The sequence below is a fragment of the Euprymna scolopes genome, chromosome 30, assembly GCF_053919585.1.
Source record: "Euprymna scolopes isolate OS-2025 chromosome 30, ASM5391958v1, whole genome shotgun sequence".
NCBI classification, from domain to species: Eukaryota; Metazoa; Mollusca; class Cephalopoda; order Sepiida; family Sepiolidae; genus Euprymna; species Euprymna scolopes.
The window spans coordinates 56,581,001-56,606,000 of NC_136511.1; the positions used below are offsets into that span (position 1 = coordinate 56,581,001).

At 34.2% G+C, this 25,000-nt stretch overlaps 1 protein-coding gene across 3 annotated transcripts in view; it reads left to right on the top strand.

Annotated features, from left to right (window-relative positions):
- The window catches only part of LOC145254815 (potassium channel subfamily T member 2-like), a 534,670-nt gene that overhangs the window by 173,179 nt on the left and 336,491 nt on the right, over positions 1-25,000 (top strand). For 2 of the 3 annotated variants that reach the window (XM_080113639.1, XM_080113636.1), the window contains exons 3-4: positions 6,430-6,523; positions 15,818-15,892. In XM_080113639.1, coding sequence (XP_079969765.1) covers positions 6,430-6,523; positions 15,818-15,892 — 169 coding nt within the window. The remainder of the gene's footprint in view (positions 1-6,429; positions 6,524-15,817; positions 15,893-25,000) is intronic. The other variant, XM_080113638.1, reaches the window with a different exon arrangement.

Consider the following 25,000-nt stretch of genomic DNA (forward strand, 5'->3'; position numbering starts at 1 on the left):
AATAGACACAATGAACAAAGTCTCTGTAAAATATATTTAAAGGTGCTCTGATTATTGCAGATATAATAAGCTCAATAGCTGTAATTACCTAGAGCTGTGTATAGAAAGTGTATGAAATTATTAAGTTTCATATGAGGAAACATAACGAAATTATATTCATGTATACGATCGTTTCGGAAACGATATCCTTTTATTCATTCGATATCTACAAATAAAACCATCGAGAAATAAGTAAAATATTTCTGGAAATCGTCTCCTCATCAGCATAAATACAAGGGGAGGGGGAAAAGACACCAAATTTTAATCAGCTTATTGAGGTAAGTATAGTTTGTGAACCTTTGTAAGGAAGTGTTTCCATATTGTGTTTTTTTTTTAACCGTAACGAGGCGTCTCGTTGCGCAGACCTTTGATAAGGACATTTTTTTTAATCTAAAAAGATCGTTGGTATATGTAACCATTTTTTTTTAATCTCGTTGCCGTTCGTACATATAAACATGATTTTGTTATGTTTCCTCCTATAAAACTTGATTGATAATTTCATACCCTCTCTCCCTCTCTCTCTCTCTCTCTCTCTCTCTCTCTCTCTCTCTCTCTCTCTCTCTGTATATATATGTCAAATTTGGTCCCCTTTTGTCTAACAGTCTTTGAAATTGTAAGTGTGTGTAGTAGTAGTAGTAGTAATAGTAGTAGTAGTAGTAGTAGTAGTAGTAGTATAACATTTACACCCGTTGACATAAATGGCGTCATAAGTAGTGCTATGACAACAGCATATTCTTTTCATTGTTTTGACTCTCGAGTATATATCCGACACAGACACCATTAATCAACTGAGGATCACATCACTCTACATAAAAACATAAGATATCAATGGATATATACCTGAGAATCAAAACAAGGAAAAGAATATGCTGTTGTCATAGCCCTAGTCATAAGAATGTAATATGTAAAATTTGGTATAATATAATTTTGTCCAGTATTTTTGAAATCAATAAGAGACATAAGACAGACAAAAATGCTCACTTGTTAAGTCTTGATGTTCCAGTTCGTTCCAAAAAAAAACACTTTCACTTAGGATGTTGGCAACCTTCACATGGTCTCTCGCGTAAGTTGTCCTGGTTAGTACCTTAAACTATATCCGATGGTGAGGCCCCAGCTTGCGGGCTTTGGGGAGTGTGGAGCCACCCTTTAATTACCATTACTCCCAGGTCCACTCTGACTCGGACTGTTAGGGTCCCAACTGCGGGTTGAATAGAAACCGACTTGATTTGAAAAAAAATATATATATATTCTATTAAAAAGATTTTCTTTAAAATAACTGGATTCAGCATTAAATAACCTGAAAAGGGTTAATATGCCGTAAAACAAAAAACACCCAACCAATCTCCCGTAAGTACTCGATGTAATTCTGACTGGAAAAATATCGGGGAAACCAATGGCAACATTAGAATCTTCGTATTCATATGATATGATGATGATGACGTGAAGAGTACATTTGTTTGCCTCCATACAGTCCTCCTCCTTTGTTTATGTAAACTCGACTTGCCATTTATGGTTCACTGCGAGAGATTTTAAGTAAAATACTTAAAGTTGGAATTGACTTAATGAAGTAAAGGAATATTCTGTCGAGTGAATCTCCCCAACGAATGAGTGTGAATGGTTTATAGATTTTCAACTGAAGTGATGACTAGAGGTCAGGTCAATTAATTAATGACTGATCTTGAAGAAGAGTGAGGTTAATCAATAAACTGAAAAAGATGAAGAAAAACGATACAAAAGCAAGAAACTGGAGATGAAAGAGAAAAAAATGAAAAGATGGCGTTTAATCTATTTAGACAAAAGAACGTTGCTATAATCTACACGTGGGTTCAGTTATCATATTCTTTGTATGGATTAAATAAGTTTCAGCTTTAGTTGTGGATGTGGTGTTTGCGTATTTTTGTGTTGTAGGTGATGTTTAGTTGATGGTTTATTGCGTTGTAGGTGATGTTTAGTTGATGGTTTATTGTGTTGTAGGTGATGTTTAGTTGATGGTTTATTGTGTTGTAGGTGATGTTTAGTTGATGGTTTATTGTGTTGTAGGTGATGTTTAGTTGATGGTTTATTGTGTTGTAGGTGATGTTTAGTTGATGGTTTATTGTGTTGTAGGTGATGTTTAGTTGATGGTTTGTGTTGTAGGCGATGTTTAGTTGATGGTATATTGTGTTATAGGTGATGTTTAGTTGATGGTTTATTGTGTTGTAGGTGATGTTTAGTTGATGGTTTATTGTGTTGTAGGTGATGTTTAGTTGATGGTTTGTGTTGTAGGCGATGTTTAGTTGATGGTATATTGTGTTGTAGGTGATGTTTAGTTGATGGTTTATTGTATTGTAGGTGATGTTTAGTTGATGGTTTATTGTGTTGTAGGTGATGTTTAGTTGATTGTTTATTGTGTTGTAAGTGATGTGTAGTTGATGGTTTGTGTTGTAGGTGATGTTTAGTTGATGGTATATTGTGTTGTAGGTGATGTTTAGTTGATGGTTTATTGTGTTGTAGGTGACGTTTAGTTGATAGTTTGTGTTGTAGGTGATGTTTAGTTGATGGTTTGTGTTGTAGGTGACGTTTAGTTGATGGTTTATTGTGTTGTAGGTGATGTTTAGTTGATGGTTTATTGTGTTGTAGGTGATGTTTAGTTGGTGGTTTTTATGATTGGGGGTCCTAGTTTGTTGTAGAGAGATTTGTTATTTATATTTATAAGTATGATGAGCGTGTTTATGAGTATCTGGAAAAGTGAGTGTGTTTGTCCTCTGTTTGATAGTTTCGTGTATATTAAAGGCATTTCATTGTAAATCGTCCATCGATAATAGCAGAACAAAAGTATTCTTCGCCAGTGTTCGCATGAATAATCATATTCTTATAAAATAACGTCTGGATCAGCAAAGTTATAAAAACAATGAAAAGGAGAGCAAAAAAATCGAAGATTTTTAAAAGAGAAAAAAAAGAAAAAAGAAAGATGTATGATCAGTAACTCCCCCCCCCCCCCAAAAAAAACAGAAACAAATGGAAATAGATGTGTTTTCCCAATTTCCGTAAATACCTGAAATGGATTCGTAGAGGTAAGCGTTGTTGTGATTTTTATGTTGATTTTTTGCCACTGTCTTGGATTAAAAACAGGTTGGATAAAATATCCGCCAAATCAGACAAAACAGGTTGATAAAATTTGGCAGTCATTTGGAAGTTAACCGCTTCAATATAACCCATGGAAGCTAACCTCATCAAATAATCTGTTTAATTATTGGTATTTTGTTTACTATGAAAACCATTGTAAAAAATGAAAATGAGATTCCGTATTTGAATTATTCAAACTACTCCTCCCATCTTGTGAGTCATTTTAACCCCCCCCCCCCAAAAAAAAGAATTCAGAAACAAAAAATGAGATTCTACTTTTTTGTGCGATTACATACAAAAAACATATCTGAATTAAAGTAATATACAGTATATAATACTAGCAGGACGCCCGGCATTCCTCGGTCATAAAATATGCTCAAATATGAAAGTTTGATTAATGCAGATTTCGTATTTATTATTATATTGTATTGGACCCAATATATAGTAATGATTTAAAAAGTTAAAAAGACAAAAAAAAGTGACTCGTGCACCACCACTGAGAATCGAAATCAAAATACTTAGCTTATGATTTACTTTGATTAAAACAGGAATCAATAGCTATTACGTTACGCATGCATATTCGTAATGCTGTCGTTCGACCTTCAACTGGAAAATTCTATTTTTTAATTTTCACACATTTGCACTTATTTTCCCTGGCTAAAACCCCAAAATAAAGTTTTGCATGGGTTCGAATACCCTATATATTAAGTTTCATGTCTGTAGAGCAAAAACTGACAGAGGAGTTTGGTAATAAAAACTTTTTAAACAAATATATATACGCATACATGAATATATGTAGAAAGGTTTGTGCTTACTATAACCTTTTTACGCAAATATTACACAATTATAAATCATGTAGAATATCTGCATGAATATAATTACACGTAATAGTTAACAAAGATGATCATCACATAAGAAAACCGAAAAAAAAACTAATAGGGAATTAATCAAAATGAATGTTTAAAAGAATATGCAAATTAGCTAGATCTTTTGCTAGTGAATGCAATTCCATGAACCATATATAACAAAGTTGTATTTTTTTTTAAATAAACAGAAAAATATAATAGTATAATATGAATATCAATACACACACAACAAAAAGAAATTTATAGGAGCATAAATATATCTCCTATATAATTTTGATTGCAGAAATTCCCCTCTGGACCAAAATAGCGTAGGTTTGCAACAAAATATGCCACATACAAATTTATTATGTTTATATTATTAGCCACTATCTTATGTAACTTTAGAACGGCATTTTATATATATTTAGTCGTTATAATAAAATCCTACATTTCGTCCTAGGGGCAACACCTTCACAATTACAGCATTTTCAGATGAAGTAGTTTCTATTTTCCCCTCTAAATCTAAAGTCATCCCTACGCCCCCAGTAAAGACTGGGGAGAAATATACACGTTATATCTATATTGTCCTAGCACCCTTCATAACTGGATCATACAATCATAGACATACAATTATCTTTCACTTCCCGATTTGGAAATAATAATTTCTCTCTTCTGAAATTCCGGCAATCCTCATTGGCTGAGAACGTACAAATCTATTATTCCAGATTAAACACCTTCTTACAAAAAACGAACACGTCAGACCTTTACAAATATTACTGATCTCTTTTCACAAAGCATTAATTTTACGAATATTAAACCAATTTTTTTGTTGAGGGAGAAGGCAGGCTTAAGTGCTTTAAACGATTTTAATCGACTTTTCAATAAATCCACCAAACGCAATTTTTAATTCATCACTCGCCTGAAAATTACTCATGAAAGTCGAAAACGGTTGCAACTATGGCAAAATTCTTTTGACACTCAAAGAGAACATTCGAACATTGGCCCACTAAAATGGAAAAAAGTGGGTCGCAAGAGAAACAAACAGGAATTATCTCTGATGTTCAATGAAACAGGCATGAGATATTCCAGAGACGCATGATCTTTTAAGAATACAAGTTTGAAACAGATAGCTAATAAATCTGGATCTTTTAGAGCTGAAGATAAGATTTATAGATACACTGGCAGGCCGCCAGGCGTTGCCCGGTCGTAAAATATGCATAAATATTATATTTTAATAAACAAATTATGCAATTGGTTGTCGTTATGCCATTGATATCTCATCTCTGTTCTTCTTAATGTGAGATGTTATCACACCAATGCTTAACCTTTATCATATTCTTATAACCTTTTTGGTCAATATATCTTTTTTACACCTAATCCATGTTCCGTGTTTTCCTTTTGTGGTCCCAACCTTGGGTCCCGGCCTTCTGGAGAGGTAGATCTGTTCTGTAATTTATCCTTGGTCAATTATAAGGGAAACCCTTTATGCTGAGACAATTACTATTTATTTGGAAACTGCCAGAGTGCCCCCTTTTGGGGGGAGCTGGTTTCCCCCCACATTAAAAACGACCTTGAGTCCAATTTGCTTTTGTGGAGAAGCAAATAAATAAAACCTTGGCTCCACATCACTGATATTTTTCAGAAAATCAATTCCAGAGTTTTTCCTTGATTAACAGTTTGTGTGATAAAGTTGGTAGATATGTATGTTAATTAATTTATCATACTTAAATAGAAATTGCATATTTTTGGTCTTGGTGCCGTTTCCTAGAGTAGTTGCCTCTCCTGAGGCTCTACAAGCTATTCAACTCTATTACTTTATCCATAGTGAGGATCAGGAGGACAGCTGAATTCATCATATCTTTCGCAAGGTACTGATGAAAGTGACACAACAGCACAACTGGGATTCAAACAGTGGTGTTCAGAGGTCTAATAATGCCCTAATGATACCAAGGATCAACTTAAAGGCTCAAATATAAGGCTCAAATATAATTCCTAGCATTGAGAAATATGATGAAAAAGGAGATAGTTGGAATTATGATTGGATACTTCCCTTCCAATTTGGATGTCCTATCGATCTCCCTCCCATCCCTGTTATTTATGTGCTACTGGATTTAAGCATGCCATATTGAGATTGTAATACACGATTTTATTACTCATCATATCGTATGAATCCGAAGGTTCTATTGTTGGCGTTGATTTCCCCGATATTTTTCTAGATCAGAATCCTTTCTAGAAAGACATCGGGTACTTACAGGAGGGACGACGTGAAGGTTGCCAACATCCTAAGTGAAAGTGATCTTACCTTTGAGCCAATTTCGTGTCACTTTATACAAAGATATAAACACACATAACTTGCGTTCATTTATATGTCATATTGCTTGTTGTGTTTTTATAATAATAAAATGAATGAAATTAATACAACTGTTTCTTTTCCTTGCAGGTTTACGAATTAGAATTTTTAATTTGGTTATCAAGATTTTAACATGTATCCTGTATGTTGTTCGCGTGATCATGGATGGACAATCCTCATACGGGTAATTAGCTTCTTTTTTTTTTTTTGTTTTCCAAAAATATTTTATGATTTTAATATGTTTTTATTGGCAAAAAAAAAAAAAAATAGAGAAATGTTAATTTCTATTCAAAAAATCAACTGGTGAGTGGAAAATGCAAGGATGTTTAACGCTGAGGAGAAGCAACAAAATTTTTTTAAACAAAAGTAAAACTACACGAAAGGGAAAATTTTCAAAATCACCGCACAGTGAACAACACTACTTCTTGAGTCATCCATCAATTTATGGTTATTACATTTTTCTTTGATACACCAAAGACGCAAATATATATTTGCGACCTTACGCCAGTAAGAAGCGATTAAGTTAGCTAGTGTGAATTTTTGACAAGGGTCACATTAGTACAGGTCAAGGTAATCTAGGCAAATGAAAATATACCCAGAAGCAAGTGACATGATTGAAGGTCAATTCCTTAGACAAAAATAGGTGTCAAAAGATATGTGGCAACCCTTCGTAAAAAAAAACTTTCAAAAGAAACACTTTCAAACAAAACAATGATTTTCAAAAAAATAAATAAATGTCGGCAAACAGCAATACTTACTGTATTCTCAATCTTATAGAAAAAAGTTTGTTTTTTTTACTAAAAATGTACGACTAAAAACTAGGCACAACTAATGTACGACTAATTGCCATCTGCTGCTGAGTAAAACAACTTCGACACTGGGTCCGTCAGTGTAAAATATTGTGAAACAATCTTGTGGTATTATCAAAATAAACAATAAAACGAATTTACCCAGAAGTTGCAAGAGGTTATTTTTTTAACAAATATATTTTTAAGTCCATGTCTAAAAAGATATTTACTAAAGAAATCTCTCGATTTTTATTAAATATTCCATCTTACTCAGGTGATCTCCCGAGTCCGTCAGCACAAAAAAATCTTATGTTATTAAAATAAACAATACAACGAATTTACTCAAAGTCGAGATTATTTGAGGCAAATTCTTAAGGACTGAGACATTTTTTTCTCAATCCAGTGTAACAATTTTTTAAAAATCTTTGTAAAAAAAAAAAAATAAACAAGTTTATTTATTGAAATAAAAAACAAAACGAATTTAGTCACAGTCACAAATTTCAGCCAAGATTTTATTCATTTATTTATTTTTGAAAAATGTGCTCCTATTCAAGCAACTTTAAAAGTTGTTTCTATATGACAAACAGCAGGAGCAGGTAGTCGTACATTGGTCGGGCATAATTTTAGTCATACATTTTTAGTAACCCCCCCCCCCAAAAAAAAAGCCCAGAGCAAACTTTCAAACACGCTCGTATGGTAGTGCCTACTGCGTGCTTATATTAAGCAAGAAACTGGAAAGGGAAATAATAGGTTGAAGGAAGAGGTTTGCAAAAGGGAAAGCCCATGTGCTACACTTGATAGTATGTAACATCTGTACTCGGAAAAAAAGGAAATCTTTAACAGGAATACTTTCAAACTAAACACTGGTTCTCCAGTCTAAACAAAAACACTGCAGAAATGAACATATATAAATGGAAGATGTTGGGAAAATCCCAAGGCAAATTTTCACATGAGCTTTTTTTATCAGCCAAAAAATAAACGTTGAGAGGAAAGAAAAGATTAGGTCAGGTCTGAAAGGAAAATGGCGATGAAAAGGACAAGAAAGGAAATGAAAAAGTATGCAGGCATTGTATTTGAGTCAACGTGTCGATTTATATTCTATGAATTGGAAATATTTTTTAAAAAATAGATCTTTATGCGATTCAAAATTAAATGCCAATATAGATAAAATACTGCAGATTGCAGTGTCGCTCTTATAGACGAAAGATGTGAGAAAGAACCCAAGGTAAACTTTCATATGTAAGCAAACCAAGCCTAGATTTTAGTAGCACTTTGGAGTCTCTAATTGTAGAAAAAAACAGACAGCCTTAAAATTTCGGCCATGGAAGGGAGATAATCCCCTGTCGATCTCTATTAGAGTTGCATCCCCTTTGTCAACCAATTTTTTCACAAATTCGAAACTATAATCATAAAATAGAGACTAACCCACAGAATATGAAAATATCTACAGAACCAGTAACTTTCCTCTTTTCTTTTCCAAGCAATAACCAACATGCCTGAAGACGGTCGAATAACAACCCAACCGAAACGTTGTACAAATGACACTCAAGATGAGAACAATAATCCAATCAATATAAGTAATATAAACAATTCAAAACTTTAAGCTCAAATGTAAATATTTTTAAATTGTCGATGTCGAAACCCTCTGCCACTGACAAGAAGCACCTGGTGAGTAAAATGCTGTTGATTAGAAATAGCCGAATTTATCGAAGTGCCAAACATATTGAAAGTGTTCGACTGCGCTTCAGTCTATGGTCCCCCCTCGCCAAACTTTCACAAGAAACACTCGTCTAGCTGAAAACACTATCAATAATTCCACCCACTCTTTATCTGTGCCTAAACCTAAACGTAGATTCCATGAACAAAGCTTCTTTCTTAGAACTGCACGCCTGTGGAATTGTCTTCCGTTTTCCTGCTTTCCGACTGACTACAATATGGTTGTCTTCAAGTCTAACGTAAACAAGTTCTTGATGAGTCGTTCCATAAAAGTTAACAAATTTACTGAATTTCCATTACTAATGATTACTATATTATCCAATTTCTACTGTACACTCTTTAACCCTTATCCTCGAGTGGCCTCCTAGCCTTGATAATGTGGTGATTCCTGCGTAAAAAAAAACTTTCTTCCCTGTAATCAGAAACAAATTCCTGAATCCACAATTTTATCTTTATCGGCTTAAAAATTTCATAAGTTCTTTTGTGGACTATGCAGAGCCAGTTTTAAGCCAGATTCGTTCTTTATCAAATTGGATCTCACACTTTGAGTGCTCCCAATTTGACATTTTACGATGAACTAAAGTTGTATAAACTTTCTTGTTATGTTGAAGGAAGTTAAACTTTTCAGTCTGTTCTTGCATATCTGTTTCAATATCAAACCATAAAACTATTTTCACATGTGATCCAAACATAACACTGTTTTGATGTGTTATCAAATCACAAAAACAGTTTTGATCTGTAATCAAACCATAAAACAATTTTGATGTGTAATCAAACCATAAAACAATTTTGATGTGTAATCAAACCATAAAACTATTCTGACATGTGATCAAACCATAAAATTATTTTGGTGTGTAATCAAACCATAAATCCTTCTAATATTACCATAATTTCTTTATATGCTAACTCGTGTCCATGATGTTTCACGAACTGCATTGATATGGTTTTCAAACATAACTCTTTTCATATATATATATATATATATATATATATATATATATATATATATATATATATATATATATGAGTAAACAGTTAATAAAATATGTTAAAAACACTTTGAAATGAGTTAAAAACATATTTAATCTGAAAAGGAAACACTAGATAAGTGCATAGTCCTTAATCCGCGGAGTTTCGAAGAAATACTTTCCTTCTCATCAGAGGGTAGGAATTAGCAAAATGCAGGATCGGATTTTGCATACAGAAGTATTTGACGAAACAACAAGTAAGTCAAAGATCTTACTTGAAAACAAAAAACAAAAACAAAAAAAGAAAGTGAAGCAGAGGGAATATGGTGAAGAAAAAGGTGACTACACATGAATGGATAGTCTGGTGGGAGATAAAAAATCCAGTGACGATAAAATCCAAATGTAAAACTTCAAGAAAGTTAAAAGAATTTCCAATTGTACAAGTAAAATCCAAGGAAATGCCGTAATTGGAAGAAGATGGTCCATAATAATCCAAAGGCAGAAATCCATGGAATAATTCACAAAAATGTGTACAAGGAAAAAAGCAAAGGATTCCAATAATATTAATAAAAGAAAAATAAAATAAGATATGCTTTTCACTCTACTTCCGAGACATATATATATATATATATATATATATATATATATATATTGATTCAGACCTAACTGTTACCTATACTAAATAATACATTACAACTACAGCCCTACCATGATGCCTACATGTTCAATACATTTGTAACGAAGATAGTGAATAAAAATTATAATCTACAAGTTAATGCGATGTAGGTCAGGGTTATGTATAAGTGTTGCATTCGAACTGCAACTGTGATCGTTTTCATTATTTCATGGTTGAGACAGAAATAGAAAAGGATATTCCTAAATTAAGACTTCTCCTAAAATTAATATCAAACTATACAGAATAGCATGCTTTTAGATTATCAGGCTGTGCAAGGTCAATATAAGCCGACAAATATTTAATTATAAAAATCAGGCCTTTTTGTTTTCTAAATCATGCAAATGCCCAAATAACCTATAATCTTAGATGTTCCACTCTACCTCGACCCAATCGACAATGGAATATACATATATTTTCAATGGCCTATTCTTATCTTGATACTGATCTAGAACTTGGTCCAAGACCATGACGGCAACTTCCGACAGTTAACAGTAAGTAGCTGGAAAAGTTGCCAGAAAATCTAATGGTATATATATATATATATATATATATATATATATATATATATATATATATATATATATATATACACACAAACACACACACACAAATATATATATACATATATATATATATACATATATATATGCGTGTGTGTATGTGTGTGTGCATGTGTAAGAACGTAGAGGGTTTGCTGCAAAGTAAGAAGCTGTAGTTGGTGTAATTGGTTGTACAAGATCCTTATTCTAATAATCCTAATGATTGCTCTGAGCGTTCCAAATGTATTTTCCATTATTCGTGGAATCTCTATCAGGTAGACATGCAAATGAACAAAAAAGCTAAGATCAATAAATAATATCAAATTGTAGACAAGAAACGGCCAACCGAAGCATGTTAGATACCAAGAAAACGCTGTCACAATACCAGGAGATAAATTGAAAGTTTATATCCCGGAATTGGTTCTGTGGAAGTTGTTTATTCAGACATGTCTTAGGAAGTACCGATTATAGCTTGTAAAATGTTGTTCCCTGTCCTTCAATTATTGTATAAATAAAAAAAAAAAAGAATGAAATGTCATGTGTGTATAGGTCGTTCTCTTCCTCTTTAGCTTGCTCTTATCCAAACATTGGCCTTAAAAATTCGACATATATACAAGTATATATAATATTTAACACCAATTAGTGAAAAGTATTAATAGCCAATAATCAATTAGCCTATGAGAAACCAACAGAAATGCCAGAATCATGCTGACACACCGGTTTCCATTAGATCAACATAGTTACGCGACGTTGAACCTAGTCAGGTGACCATCTGAGAATACCAGGTGTAGAATGTAAGAGGATGACGACGACACCTTCCTGCAAAAAGATGGGAAAACTGGCATTGTTGAAAATCTCACCTGAGCAGAATACATATGTGACTGGGAAAAACGTGTGAATTTGATATTCCCTAGAAACTTCCCTCTTCGCAGGAAGTCTGCTGAACCCATGCAGTAAATATGCTGCACGAGAAGAGGACACAGCTAGAAGGTAAATCTAAAGGCGGAAAAAATGTAGCAAACAATAATACAGTGGAAACTAGTACATTGTTTACATTCCGGAATTTTTTAGATGAGGATTGATAACTTGCAATAATTGGATTATTCAGACTACTGTTCTCATCTTAGATGTTATTCCCACGAAATCACTCGACCAATATAGCATCCATTTTACTTCAGGTGTGTCTTGTTGGACTCGGGAATCTATATATAAAATTTGGGAATCTGTAATGGAATTTTGAACTAAACTCCTTATTGAATCCACGAGGTAAGTAAGAACTCATGGTGAAACAGATATAAGTGTTAAATAATAACCAGTTCTAATTGACAGTCTTCTGGAGGTTGAAGGTTTAATCCTCATTACAGACGATACTAAGAATATAATTGTGAATTACTTAAGACTTCTACTCGGTCGTGGCTTACAGAAAGAGAGCCATTTTCCACCTGTGAAGTAAATAAAGGATTCCATTCAAAAGTCTGTATTGACGCCTGATTTTGGCATATATATTTTTGACTTTGGCAAGATGCACCTTACGAAGGTCGAAGGTTACATCGGCCGAAATATTGTGAGAACAACATCCAAGATGAGAACACTAATCCGAATAATACAAATACATTTTCCTCGTGCGTATTACTGCCACTTTCATAACGTTTCGGCCGTTGTACTCTCTGGCCTTCTGCAGGTGCTTGTTTGTGATAGTCGGCAATTGTAAGTGCTGTTGCCTGCTCTTTTGGATTTGTTTCCCGATTTCAGCAAAATGAAATTATTGTTACTCGTTTGTAGGGCAACGCTTCTTACCTTCACTATCTACTTCCCCTAAGAATGGTGTTCCAGATTCGAGCTTTACACATTAAAATGGGTAACAAGTAAAAAGACTCATTTTGACTAAATACTGTCATTTAAAAAAAATTTATTTCCAGTTAAGTTATAAACAATTAATATGAAGTATTCTTTTTAAATGGAGGGGGTGTTTATAAAAGATTTTATGGTATTTGGCAGAGAAACCAAACAAACAAAAAAGGATAAACAATTCAAATATTTAACAAATAAATTTTACCAAAGGCAAGATAAGTTACTCTTCTATTTACCTGTATGCATTAGTGCATTTTAACGTATTTTAAAGAACAAGAACCCCTGGTTTGTTTTACAATCTACAGAGATACGAAAAAGTGGTAAAAAGTACAAATATATAACAAATAAATGTTACCAAACGAAAGATAAGTTACTCGGAATGTCAATACACTTAATAAGTGTCCCCATAACACTTATTGAGTATTTCTATCAATATTTTGTTTTGTTTCTGACTTTTGAGCCATTATTGACACTCTGAAGACGGCATATTCTTGTCGGTTGTGCTGTTGTCGCTTTAACTTACCAACTCGACACTATTTGCTTTTTGGATTAAATAAAAGCTTTAAAATACGTTGAAACACACAAAACTTATCCATGTAGGTAGAAGAGTAATTTATTTTGCCTTTGGTAACATTTTTTGTTTCATATTGGAATATTTTATCATTTTTTTTTTTTTTCGTTTGTTGGCTTCTCTGCTAAATCCCCGGTTTTACTAATACAGTAGAACCTCGGAATATGGCATTAAAAATTAGTAACAAAATACAGTACAGTATATAATACACGTGTATATAATCAAATAACATTATAAAAAACACCGCAAAGCGAGCAAAAACCGTAACCAGGTGCCGGAAAAACATCATATTCCACATCGCAATCTGAAAAACGTATCCTAAGGCCACCGTATCCCGGGGTTCTATTATATCCTAAAATATACATAGTTTTTATTTACAATCACATTTTGTTTGTAATAAAAAGGAAGTTTTATTACCAAAATGTTTTGTTTTTGTAAACTTTGAAGATTTACAAGCATATTTAAATAAAAGCATTGAAGCAAGATATATAAATTAAGGAAAAAGTATTTAAAAAAAAAAAAATACCGTGTAAAGATTGCGTTACATACCTTGAAAAAAGTATTTAAAAAAATATTAAGAATATTTTTTTAAATATTGCATTTTTCAGTATAAAAATATTAATCTAAAGAAAAAAAATGTTATTTAGAGAAAATGTGTTATTTTGTTTGTTGCTCATTCTGGGGGTGCTTTAAATCTATTTGATCCAATATACTGACATTTAAAAATGTGATATATATATATATTCCTTGTACATCTTTGAATTAGAACTCTAAAGTACAAAACCCATTAGAAATTATTAGTTCACAAAATGTTACTTGTGTACTTATTGAACCGTACTGAAATAATAACGTTATTATTTAGAAAACCATTCTTAACAAGAGGAGGGTGTTTTGTAACTATTCTGTACTTTCACCTAACAATTTAATAAAAAAAAAAGATATCGTAAAACTTTAATTGAACTTGAAAATACTATTTACAAAATAGCACGGTTCAATAAGTGCACAAGAAGCATATATATATATATATATATATATATATATATATATATATATATATATATATATATATATATATATATCAGTTATAGTTCCCAGTTGTTTTTCATCTCTGTGGAAATATCATTTTTCTTCTTGCGCCTTGTCCATTTGCATCAATAAGAACCAAAGATAACTCATCATATTTATCGCAAAGACACCAACAGCATATTGTGGGGCTTTGCGGAAGTGGTTCATAGATCTTAATGTTTGTTTCATGGTTAGTGATGCGGTTTGTATCGTTGGTATTCCTAGTTTGTTGAGGGTGTTACAGATTATATTATGTCGTCTATTTGTCCCGTAAATTTTAGGTCTTTTTTTCTTAACATTTAATATGAGAAAAAAAGCCTTAAAAATATGCTCCACTAAAAAACAAGTAGAATTATGAGACACTCGAAGCTTCTCTATTAAACAGACGTCTTCTTATGCCACATCTCACACCAACAACACAACAATCTTTAACACTCTGAACAAACTGAGAGTATCACTGCAAGGTCACCATTCTCCCATGTATGGAGTATTGTTGCCACATTTGTGCTAGTGTATCTGCTACTAGTCTCTCCTTCTTAGACAGTGTTCAAAAGACAGTTGCCAACCTAGTAGGGCCCGTACTATCAGATAGGCTTCAAGCGCTGTCCCATCGACGAAATATAGCATCCCTCTGCCTGTTTTACAAGTACTTTAATGGTAGTTATTCCGATGAAATCCCTAGATGTAAGAAAGCCTTCTACTCTATTAATTTCTTCCCTAGGACTGGCAGATTTTGGAATTCCCTTTCGGGTTCCTGCTTCCCTGACTGTACTGACATGCAGAAGTTCAAGTGTAATGTAAACAGACATCTTGCTGCTCAACTCCCTAAATCCTACTCCAGCTTATTATGTCCCAGATAGTAGCTTCCTACATCAAAGTGGCAGTGTGTCTTTTTTGGGTGAAAATGCAAAAAAAAAAAAAAAAAAGCCAACAAAAAACAAACAGACTAGGAATACAAACGATACAAACCACACCACTAACCATAAGAAAAACATTAAGACAAACATTAAGTACTTCTGCAGCCCCCCCCCCCAATTCAATGCAGACATATACACTGCTGCATGCAATGACTGTCATATATATGGTATCCATTATAATTTGCAGTTGTTCTTCATCTTTGTAGAAACATAATTTTTTCTTCCTTTTTTGCTGCTCTGTACATTTGCATCAATCTGAAATGCATTGTTGTCTCATCACATTGCCATCATCACAACAAGAAACAAAGATGACTCATCATATTCATCGCAAAGTACGTCAAGAGCGTTTGTTAAATCATAACTTAATGTTGTCTTCTATTTGTCCAGTAATTGCAGCGATCAATCAGACGTTGATTGGGCAGGGAATTCCACTGACATAGATGACAATCGCCTAGGGCCAAGGTATATGATTAAATAAAAAGCATGCTGACTAATATTCTTAACATTCTTAACATTCTTAACATTCTTATGTTATGGCCTTTGCATATACATATATAGCATAAGCCAGTATCTTCAAACAGCCTAATCTTGTAGCCATTGAATTGGATGAATCTTGTGAGTGAAACACTGTCTAGAGACTGGCACGATGCTGTCTTCAGTGGGTGTCTTCTCTGAACGGCTGAATAATGATCACCAACAAAAGGCCAGAACCAAGACTTTGCTTCAAAGATAAAAACAAAATGGTCCTGGCCTTTTGTTGCTGGTCATTATTCAGTCGCCCAGAGAAGATCCCCACTGAAGATAGCATCTAGCCAGTGTCCGGACAGCGTTTCTCTCACAAAGGTCCTCACAGTCAATGGCTACCACATGCATATATACATGTATCTCAATATATCCATCAATAATGTATAAATATGTTTTACGATTAAACATAATGAATTTCTTTACAATTCGGAAAAATAAAAAACTATAGCTTGATGTAAAACATAAGATCGTGTAAATTATAAGTGTTAATATGTCTTAACATGATATGGCGAAGACAAATGGATATTTGTTTGCAGAAAGAAACAAAATTGAATTTATTCATTTTTATGGTGTGAATGTTGGAAAGAATAACGACAAAACACGCAAATAGTGAAATGAATAATATATTAAACAGAAAATATAGAAACGACGTTAGTTGAGTGGGAGCTGAAGGACAAAGTTAGTTGAGTGGGAGCTGAAGGACAAAGTTAGTTGAGTGGGAGCTGAAGGACAAAGTTAGTTGAGTGGGAGCTGAAGGACAAAGTTAGTTGAGTGGGAGCTGAAGGACAAAGTTAGTTGAGTGGGAGCTGAAGGACAAAGTTAGTTGAGTGGGAGCTGAAGGACAAAGTTAGTTGAATGGGAACTGGAGGACAAAGTTAGTTGAGTGGGAGCCGAAGGACAAAGTTAGTTGAATGGGAGCTGAAGGACAAAGTTAGTTGAGTGGGAACTGGAGGACAAAGTTAGTTGAATGGGAGCTGAAGGACAAAGTTAGTTGAGTGGGAACTGGAGGACAAAGTTAGTTGAGTGGGAGCTGAAGGACAAAGGTAGTTGAGTGGGAGCTGAAGGCCAAAGTTAGTTGAGTGGCAGCTGAAGGACAAAGTTAGTTGAGTGGGAGCTGAAGGACAAAGTTAGTTGAGTGGGAGCTGAAGGAATTAATTAGTTGAGTGGGAGCTGAAGGCCAAAGTTAGTTGAGTGGGAGCTAAAGGACAAAGTTAGTTGAGTGGGAGCTGAAGGATACAGTTAGTTGAGTGTGAGCTGAAGGACAATGTTAGTTGAGTGGGAGCTAAAGGACAAAGTTAGTTGAGTGGGAACTGAAGGACACAGTTAGTTGAGTGTGAGCCGAAAGACAAAGTTAGTTGAGTCGGAGCTAAAGGACAAAGTTAGTTGAGTGGGAGCTGAAGGACAAAGTTAGTTGAGTGGGAGCTGAAGGACAAAGTTAGTTGAGTGGGAGCTAAAGGACAAAGTTAGTTGAGTGGTAGCTGTAGGACAATGTTAGTTGAGTGGGAGCTGAAGGACACAGTTAGTTGAGTGGGAGCTAAAGTACAAAGTTAGTTGAGTGGGAGCTAAAGGACACAGTTAGTTGAGTGGGAGCCGAAGGAAAAAGTTAGTTGAGTGGGAGCTGAAGGACAAAGTTAGTTGAATGGGAACTGAAGGACAAAGTTAGTTGAGTGGGAGCTAAAGGACAAAGTTAGTTGAGTGGGAGGTAAAGGACAAAGTTAGTTGAGTGGGAGCTGAAGGACACAGTTAGTTGAGTGGGAGCCGGAGGACAAAGTTAGTTGAGTGGGAGCTAAAGGACAAAGTTAGTTGAGTGGGAGCTGAAGGACAAAGTTAGTCTAGTGGGAGCTGAAGGACAAAGTTAGTTGAGTGGGAGCTGAAGGACACAGTTAGTTGAGTGGGAGCTGAAAGACAAAGGTAGTTGAGTGGGAGCTGAAGGACAAAGTTAGTTGAGTGGGAGCTGAAGGACAAAGTTAGTGTAGTGGGAGCTGAAGGACAAAGTTAGTTGAGTGGGAGCTGAAGGACACAGTTAGTTGAGTGGGAGCTGAAGGACAAAGTTAGTTTAGTGGGAGCTGAAGGACAAAGTTAGTTGAGTGGGAACTGGAGGACAAAGTTAGTTGAGTGGGAACTGGAGGACAAAGGTAGTTGAGTGGGAGCTGAAGGCCAAAGTTAGTTGAGTGGGAGCTGAAGGACAAAGTTAGTTGAGTGGGAGCCGAAGGACACAGTTAGTTGAGTGGGAGCCGAAGGACAAAGTTAGTTGAGTGGGAGCTGAAGGACAAAGTTAGTTGAGTGGGAGCTGAAGGACAAAGTTAGTTTAGTGGGAGCCGAAGGACAAAGGTAGTTGAGTGGGAGCTGAAGGACAAAGTTAGTTGAGTGGGAACTGGAGGACAAAGTTAGTTGAGTGGAAGCTGAAGGACAAAGTTAGTTGAGTGGGAGCTGAAGGACAAAGTTAGTTGAGTGGGAGCCGAAGGACAAAGTTAGTTGAGTGGGAGCTGAAGGACAAAGTTAGTTGAGTGGAAGCTGAAGGACAAAGTTAGTTGAGTGGAAGCTGAAGGACAAAGTTAGTTGAGTGGAAGCTGAAGGACAAAGTTAGTTGAGTGGGAGCCGAAGGACAAAGTTAGTTGAGTGGGAGCTGAAGGACAAAGTTAGTTGAGTGGGAACTGGAGGACAAAGTTAGTTGAGTGGAAGCTGAAGGACAAAGTTAGTTGAGTGGGAGCTGAAGGACAAAGTTAGTTGAGTGGGAACTGGAGGACAAAGTTAGTTGAGTGGAAGCTGAAGGACAAAGTTAGTTGAGTGGGAGCTGAAGGACAAAGTTAGTTGAGTGGGAGCCGAAGGACAAAGTTAGTTGAGTGGGAGCTGAAGGACAAAGTTAGTTGAGTGGAAGCTGAAGGACAAAGTTAGTTGAGTGGAAGCTGAAGGACAAAGTTAGTTGAGTGGGAGCCGAAGGACACAGTTAGTTGAGTGGGAGCCGAAGGACAAAGTTAGTTGAGTGGGAGCTGAAGGACAAAGTTAGTTGAGTGGGAGCCGGAGGACAAAGTTAGTTGAGTGGGAGCTGAAGGACAAAGTTAGTTGAGTGGGAGCCGAAGGACAAAGTTAGTTGAGTGGAAGCTGAAGGACAAAGTTAGTTGAGTGGAAGCTGAAGGACAAAGTTAGTTGAGTGGGAGCCGAAGGACACGGTTAGTTGAGTGGGAGCCGAAGGACAAAGTTAGTTGAGTGGGAGCTGAAGGACAAAGTTAGTTGAGTGGGAGCTGAAGGACAAAGTTAGTTTAGTGGGAGCCGAAGGACAAAGGTAGTTGAGTGGGAGCTGAAGGACAAAGTTAGTTGAGTGGGAACTGGAGGACAAAGTTAGTTGAGTGGAAGCTGAAGGACAAAGTTAGTTGAGTGGGAGCTGAATGACAAAGTTAGTTGAGTGGGAGCCGAAGGACAAAGTTAGTTGAGTGGGAGCTGAAGGACAAAGTTAGTTGAGTGGAAGCTGAAGGACAAAGTTAGTTGAGTGGAAGCTGAAGGACAAAGTTAGTTGAGTGGAAGCTGAAGGACAAAGTTAGTTGAGTGGAAGCTGAAGGACAAAGTTAGTTGAGTGGGAGCCGAAGGACAAAGTTAGTTGAGTGGGAGCTGAAGGACAAAGTTAGTTGAGTGGGAACTGGAGGACAAAGTTAGTTGAGTGGGAGCTGAAGGACAAAGTTAGTTGAGTGGGAGCTGAAGGACACAGTTAGTTGAGTGGGAGCCGAAGGACAAAGTTTGTTGAGTGGGAGCTAAAGGACAAAGTTAGTTGAGTGGGAACTGGAGGACAAAGTAAAGCTACGACTGTCTCTCTCCGAGTCTTGGGTTCAGACTGTTGAAAAGCAGAACCTGATCACCGGAAGTGACGTCAGGAATAGTCCATTGTCAGAATCTGTAGGAGTGCTACCCCTGTCTCTTAATGTGGGTAGAGTTAGTCACAATGACTAGTTTTATTGTGGAGAAAATTAAGCTTCCCAAAAAGAGGCACTATGGATGAGGACGAAAATAAAGTTTATTTAGCCGATGAGAATATCTCGTCCACTGATCTAGGATTGAAAAAAGGAAGTGTGGTATCGGAACTTGTGTTGGGACGATTATTTAGAATCAGAATCGGGAATTGGAAAAATCGGAACTTTATCAGGGAGTATCAGAAAAATCGGAACTTTATCAGGGAGTATTAGAACAATCGGAACTTTATTAGGAAGTATCAGAAAAATCGGAACTTTATCAGGGAGTATCAGAAAAATCGGAACTTTATCAGGGAGTATTAGAACAATCGGAACTTTATTAGGAAGAATCAGAAAAATCGGAACTTTATCAGCGATATCAGAAAAATCGGAACTTTATTAGGGAGTATTAGAACAATCGGAACTTTATTAGGAAGAATCAGAAAAATCGGAACTTTATCAGCGATATCAGAAAAATCGGAACTTTATTAGGGAGTATTAGAACAATCGGAACTTTATTAGGGAGAATCAGAAAAATTGGAACTTTATCAGGAGTATCAGAAAAATCGGAACTTTATCAGGGGTATCAGAATAATCGGAACTTTATTAGGGAGTATTAGAACAATCGGAACTTTTTAGGGAGAATCAGAAAAATCGGAACTTTACCAGGGAGAATCAGAAAATCGGAACTTTAACAGGAAGTATCAGAAAATCATAACTTTATCAGGGAGTATCAGAATCGGAAAAAACTTTGCCTAATTTTCTAATGTCAGAAACGGTTCTCTTATTTTTCTTTCGTTTACTTTTATTTAAAACTTGATTTTTCTATTTCGGTAAAATGATAAATATGAATTGATTTTAAACTACCAGTAAGACAAAAATCTGTAGGTCACCTCTCATAAGTGTATACTTTTGCATATATTACATGCGTTTTTACTGTAATCTGAATAATAATAAAAAATGCAGCAACTCTATAGCTTAATATGTAGAGGTTATAAAAGAATCGGAATCAGTATTTGTGTCAGAATCGAGAATTTAGAACAGAATCGGTAATTGTATAAGAATTGGGGAAAATATTGGAATCGTTTCATCACTAATCGGAACAGATACTACACTTTACTCCTAGTAGATCCAGAAGATGTTACAGTCAACTGTCCTTTATCTCATAATAAAAAAAGAGCAATCGAAATGTATAATTTCACGTAAAACCGCTGAACACATGAAAACACAAGAAATTTTATCAAAGGACTGTCAGTATAAGTGTTGTGTTTAGTTGAAGATAGAAAAAGGAAATGACAAAGAAAAATGGTCGCAATAATAAAAACTCGAAAAGGTATCTGGTGTCCAGTTTTTTTTTTTTTATTAAATAAAACATTTTTCTGATAAATGACAGAAATTGGCCCGAAATATTAAAATAATATTAACACTTCTCGTACATATTTTTTTTTATGTTTTCCACGCGGCTATATTTTTTATTTTTCCAAATGTAAAGAAATTCATTATTTTTAGCAAAAAATACAAAAATAAACAAAAACAAAAAAAAAACAAACAAAAAAATATACATTTTAAAATACAAAAGTACAAACGTGTATAACGACTAATAATCTCTTCTTACCCCCTCCCCCTCTATCTCTCTCTCTCTCTATCTATCTATCTCTATCTATCTATCTCTCTTTCTCTGCTATATATCTATCTCTCTATCGTATTTAATGAAATGTTCAGAAAGTAAATACATTGTATTGAACAGGGAGCTTGTCTCTGAGGTCTCTATCAATATGTGTAAAAATCGTTTTGCTTTGAAATTGTCATTTAATCATACAATAATATAATCCCGAATTCAATGCTGTATTTATTAATAGCTTTGAAGTTGTAAACCATTTAAATTGAAGAAAAGAAAAGAAACGTTGTTCCAAAAAAAATGCCAATGTCAATCCAGAGAATCTTTGAATTGTAAAACTTTGCAGATTATGACGAAATTCCCTCCTGTGTAGAGACGAAATATTAGGTGATGGAATTCTTAAGAGATTCAGTATATTTTTAGAGTGATCCCGGTTCCTGATTGGTTGCTTGCTGAGCGTAGTTTTATCTGATGGGTAAGTTTTTATCACCCATGTTTATAAACAGAACCTTCCAATTTTTTCTTCATAATTATACAAAGAATATAGAAACAATAGCTCTGTTAAATATTTAAGATTTTAAAAATTGAGCTTCACTTTTGCTTTCGGAAATTGATTCCTCGTTAAATCAATCTGAACTGTATAAAATATATTGGCACTCGGTTTTTATTAGATTACAAAAGTAAATGCCCAATGCTGAGGTTGGTTTGCACCAAATTAATGAACATTTAAAAATGCTGTATGTAAGAGAGCAGTGAAATCTCTTTGCAAAAACTAATGTTACCTATATACGACTGTGTTTAACAACTTAAAATATGCTTACATTCTTAATGTGAGAAGCATGAAGTTGTAGTACACAATATATATATATATATATATATATATATATAATTTTATTCAATTTAGGTAAACCAAATTACCATAAGTCGCTACGATAACTCTACTGTTTCAGTTTTAAAAGACATCGTCAGGCGAAGATATACCCCTGTCTTTACTCAAGGCCAAATGACTGACCTGGAGTAAGACCAGAGATATATTGTCAGCTGACGATATCTTTTAAGACTGAAATAGTAAAGTTATTGTAGCGACTTATGGCACTTTTGTTTACCTAAATTGAATAAAATGATATCTTGTCTTGTAATTGAACACTATTAACAACCTCATTGAAATTCAATGTGTTTTTTACTTTTGGATGTTTCTAACACACACATATATATATATATATATATATATATATATATATATATATATATATATATATATATATATATATATATATTACACATATATATATATATATATATATATATTATATATATATATATTACATATATATATATATATCAATTTTGATTTGTTACTATTTTTTAAGTGACAACCACTTTATTTGATTGTTCATATTATAAAAGCAGCTCAATAGTTTGGATTTTTATATTATTTATGAATAGAATGTTTCCTATTTACAGTTCAACCATTTTTTAAAAAATATTTTTATTTTGCATCTTCAGCTGCTTAAGCTAAGAAGAAAGGCGGCATTTAAAATGCTTAATTTATGAACGTTTCGTTATGTATTACTCCCTAATCTATCTATCTATCTATCTATCTATCTATCTCACACACACACACACACACACACACACACACACACACACATATATATATAAAGTTTGGAGAAAATCTGATTAAGTGTAAATAAACTCAAACAATACAATCAACGTAACTTATATGGTGAGATTATTATTAGATTTTTTTTTGAGGACGTCTTTTGATAATAAAGACGATATATTAACCGCCTCACTTGATTGTATGGTTTCGATCTATCAGCTTTTTGCATTTATCTCCACACGCACACACACTCAGTACACACACATACCCAGACACACATATCCAGCACACACACGCATACTCAGCACACACACACACGCACACACACACGCACACGCACATACTTGCAACATTCTTTTCTATTATTAAAATCTTGGTGGCACTTTTAGAGCAAGGAGAACGTTTTGGTTTATTTAATTTATCAGGGTAATTCAAAATTATAAGTACAAACTCTATAATTTTATGTTTAAAAGTCATAAGACTTAACGAAAGAGAATCAGAGTAAAAATTACGTGCACAAATGGAAAGTAGAAATTGTACCTTGGATTTATTTTTAGCAACCTTATAGCTCTTGTTTCCCTACTATTTTGTCCTTTAGACCTCACATTCCATGAGCTATGTTTCTGACAAAGGGGAAAGAAATGTTGTTTTCTGAGTCGGAACCTAACACTTATCTCTGGCTAGTGTTTGACCTTGAAGTGATATAGCTTAACCCCTTAAACCAAGTGGCTTAATGTCTTGTCTGGAGTGATTTCCATAAAAATAGACAAAGGAAAACGAGTGATTAGTAAATGAATTGAACCTTAGGATCATTTTATTATGATTTTCTTTTTACGTTCGTCATGAGGAGAGAATCCTTGACTCGATTTCAAACCAAACAAACTGAAATAGAACAACCCTGCATGTAACCAATGTTTATCTCCTTTCACAACCACCGCTCGGATCTTTCTTTTCCCTGATATCAAATGAGTGGTTGGTATGTGCAGATTTTTTATCCTCTTTTAGTATTCATAATCATTCAACTGTCAATCAATCCACCGTATCCTCGAGTGGTTATTAGCCTCGATAAATGGTGACTCATAGAAAAGGTAAATAAATGTGATATGCAGAGGTTTTGTGATTCTTTGGAAAAATTTTGATTGTGCACTCCATAACCCTAACTCCTTAATACTCAAATATAAAGCCTAAATATTTTGAATTGCACCTAAATACAGATATAAACTATTCAAATCCAATGTAAACAAATTCTTGTTGAGCTGCCTCCTTTAATAATCGAATTCTATTCAATTCCCACCACTAACGATCACTACGCTGCTGTCTTGATGACCATCTTACACTTATTAACTCTTATCCTCGAGTGACCATCGAGCCTTGATAAGTGGCGACTCTCTCGCAAAAAAAAAAAAAATATATAAATCAATCAAAGACGAGAATTTTCTGAGAAAACGCAGGAACAAACAGCCATGTTTGCTTTTTATGGTGTTTGTATCATATTTCATGTACGCGTTGTGCATTTATGCGCATGTCTGTGCAGAGAGTACTGATACTTTGCTAAAAAACTGAAAAAGACTTGTCACCCAGACTCTAGAGAAGATCACTCGATGCTGTGAATGAGTAATCACTGATAATTACTTGTGTGAAAAGTCCAAGAAAATTATTATTAATAATAACAACTATTATTATTATTATTATTATTTTTTATTATTTTTATTATTATTATTATTATTATTATTATTATTATTGTTATCATTATTTTTATTATTATTATTATTATTATTATTATTATTATTATTGTTATCATTATTTTTATTATTATTATTATTATTATCATTATTTTTATTATCTTTATTATTATTATTTTATTATTATTATTATTATTATTA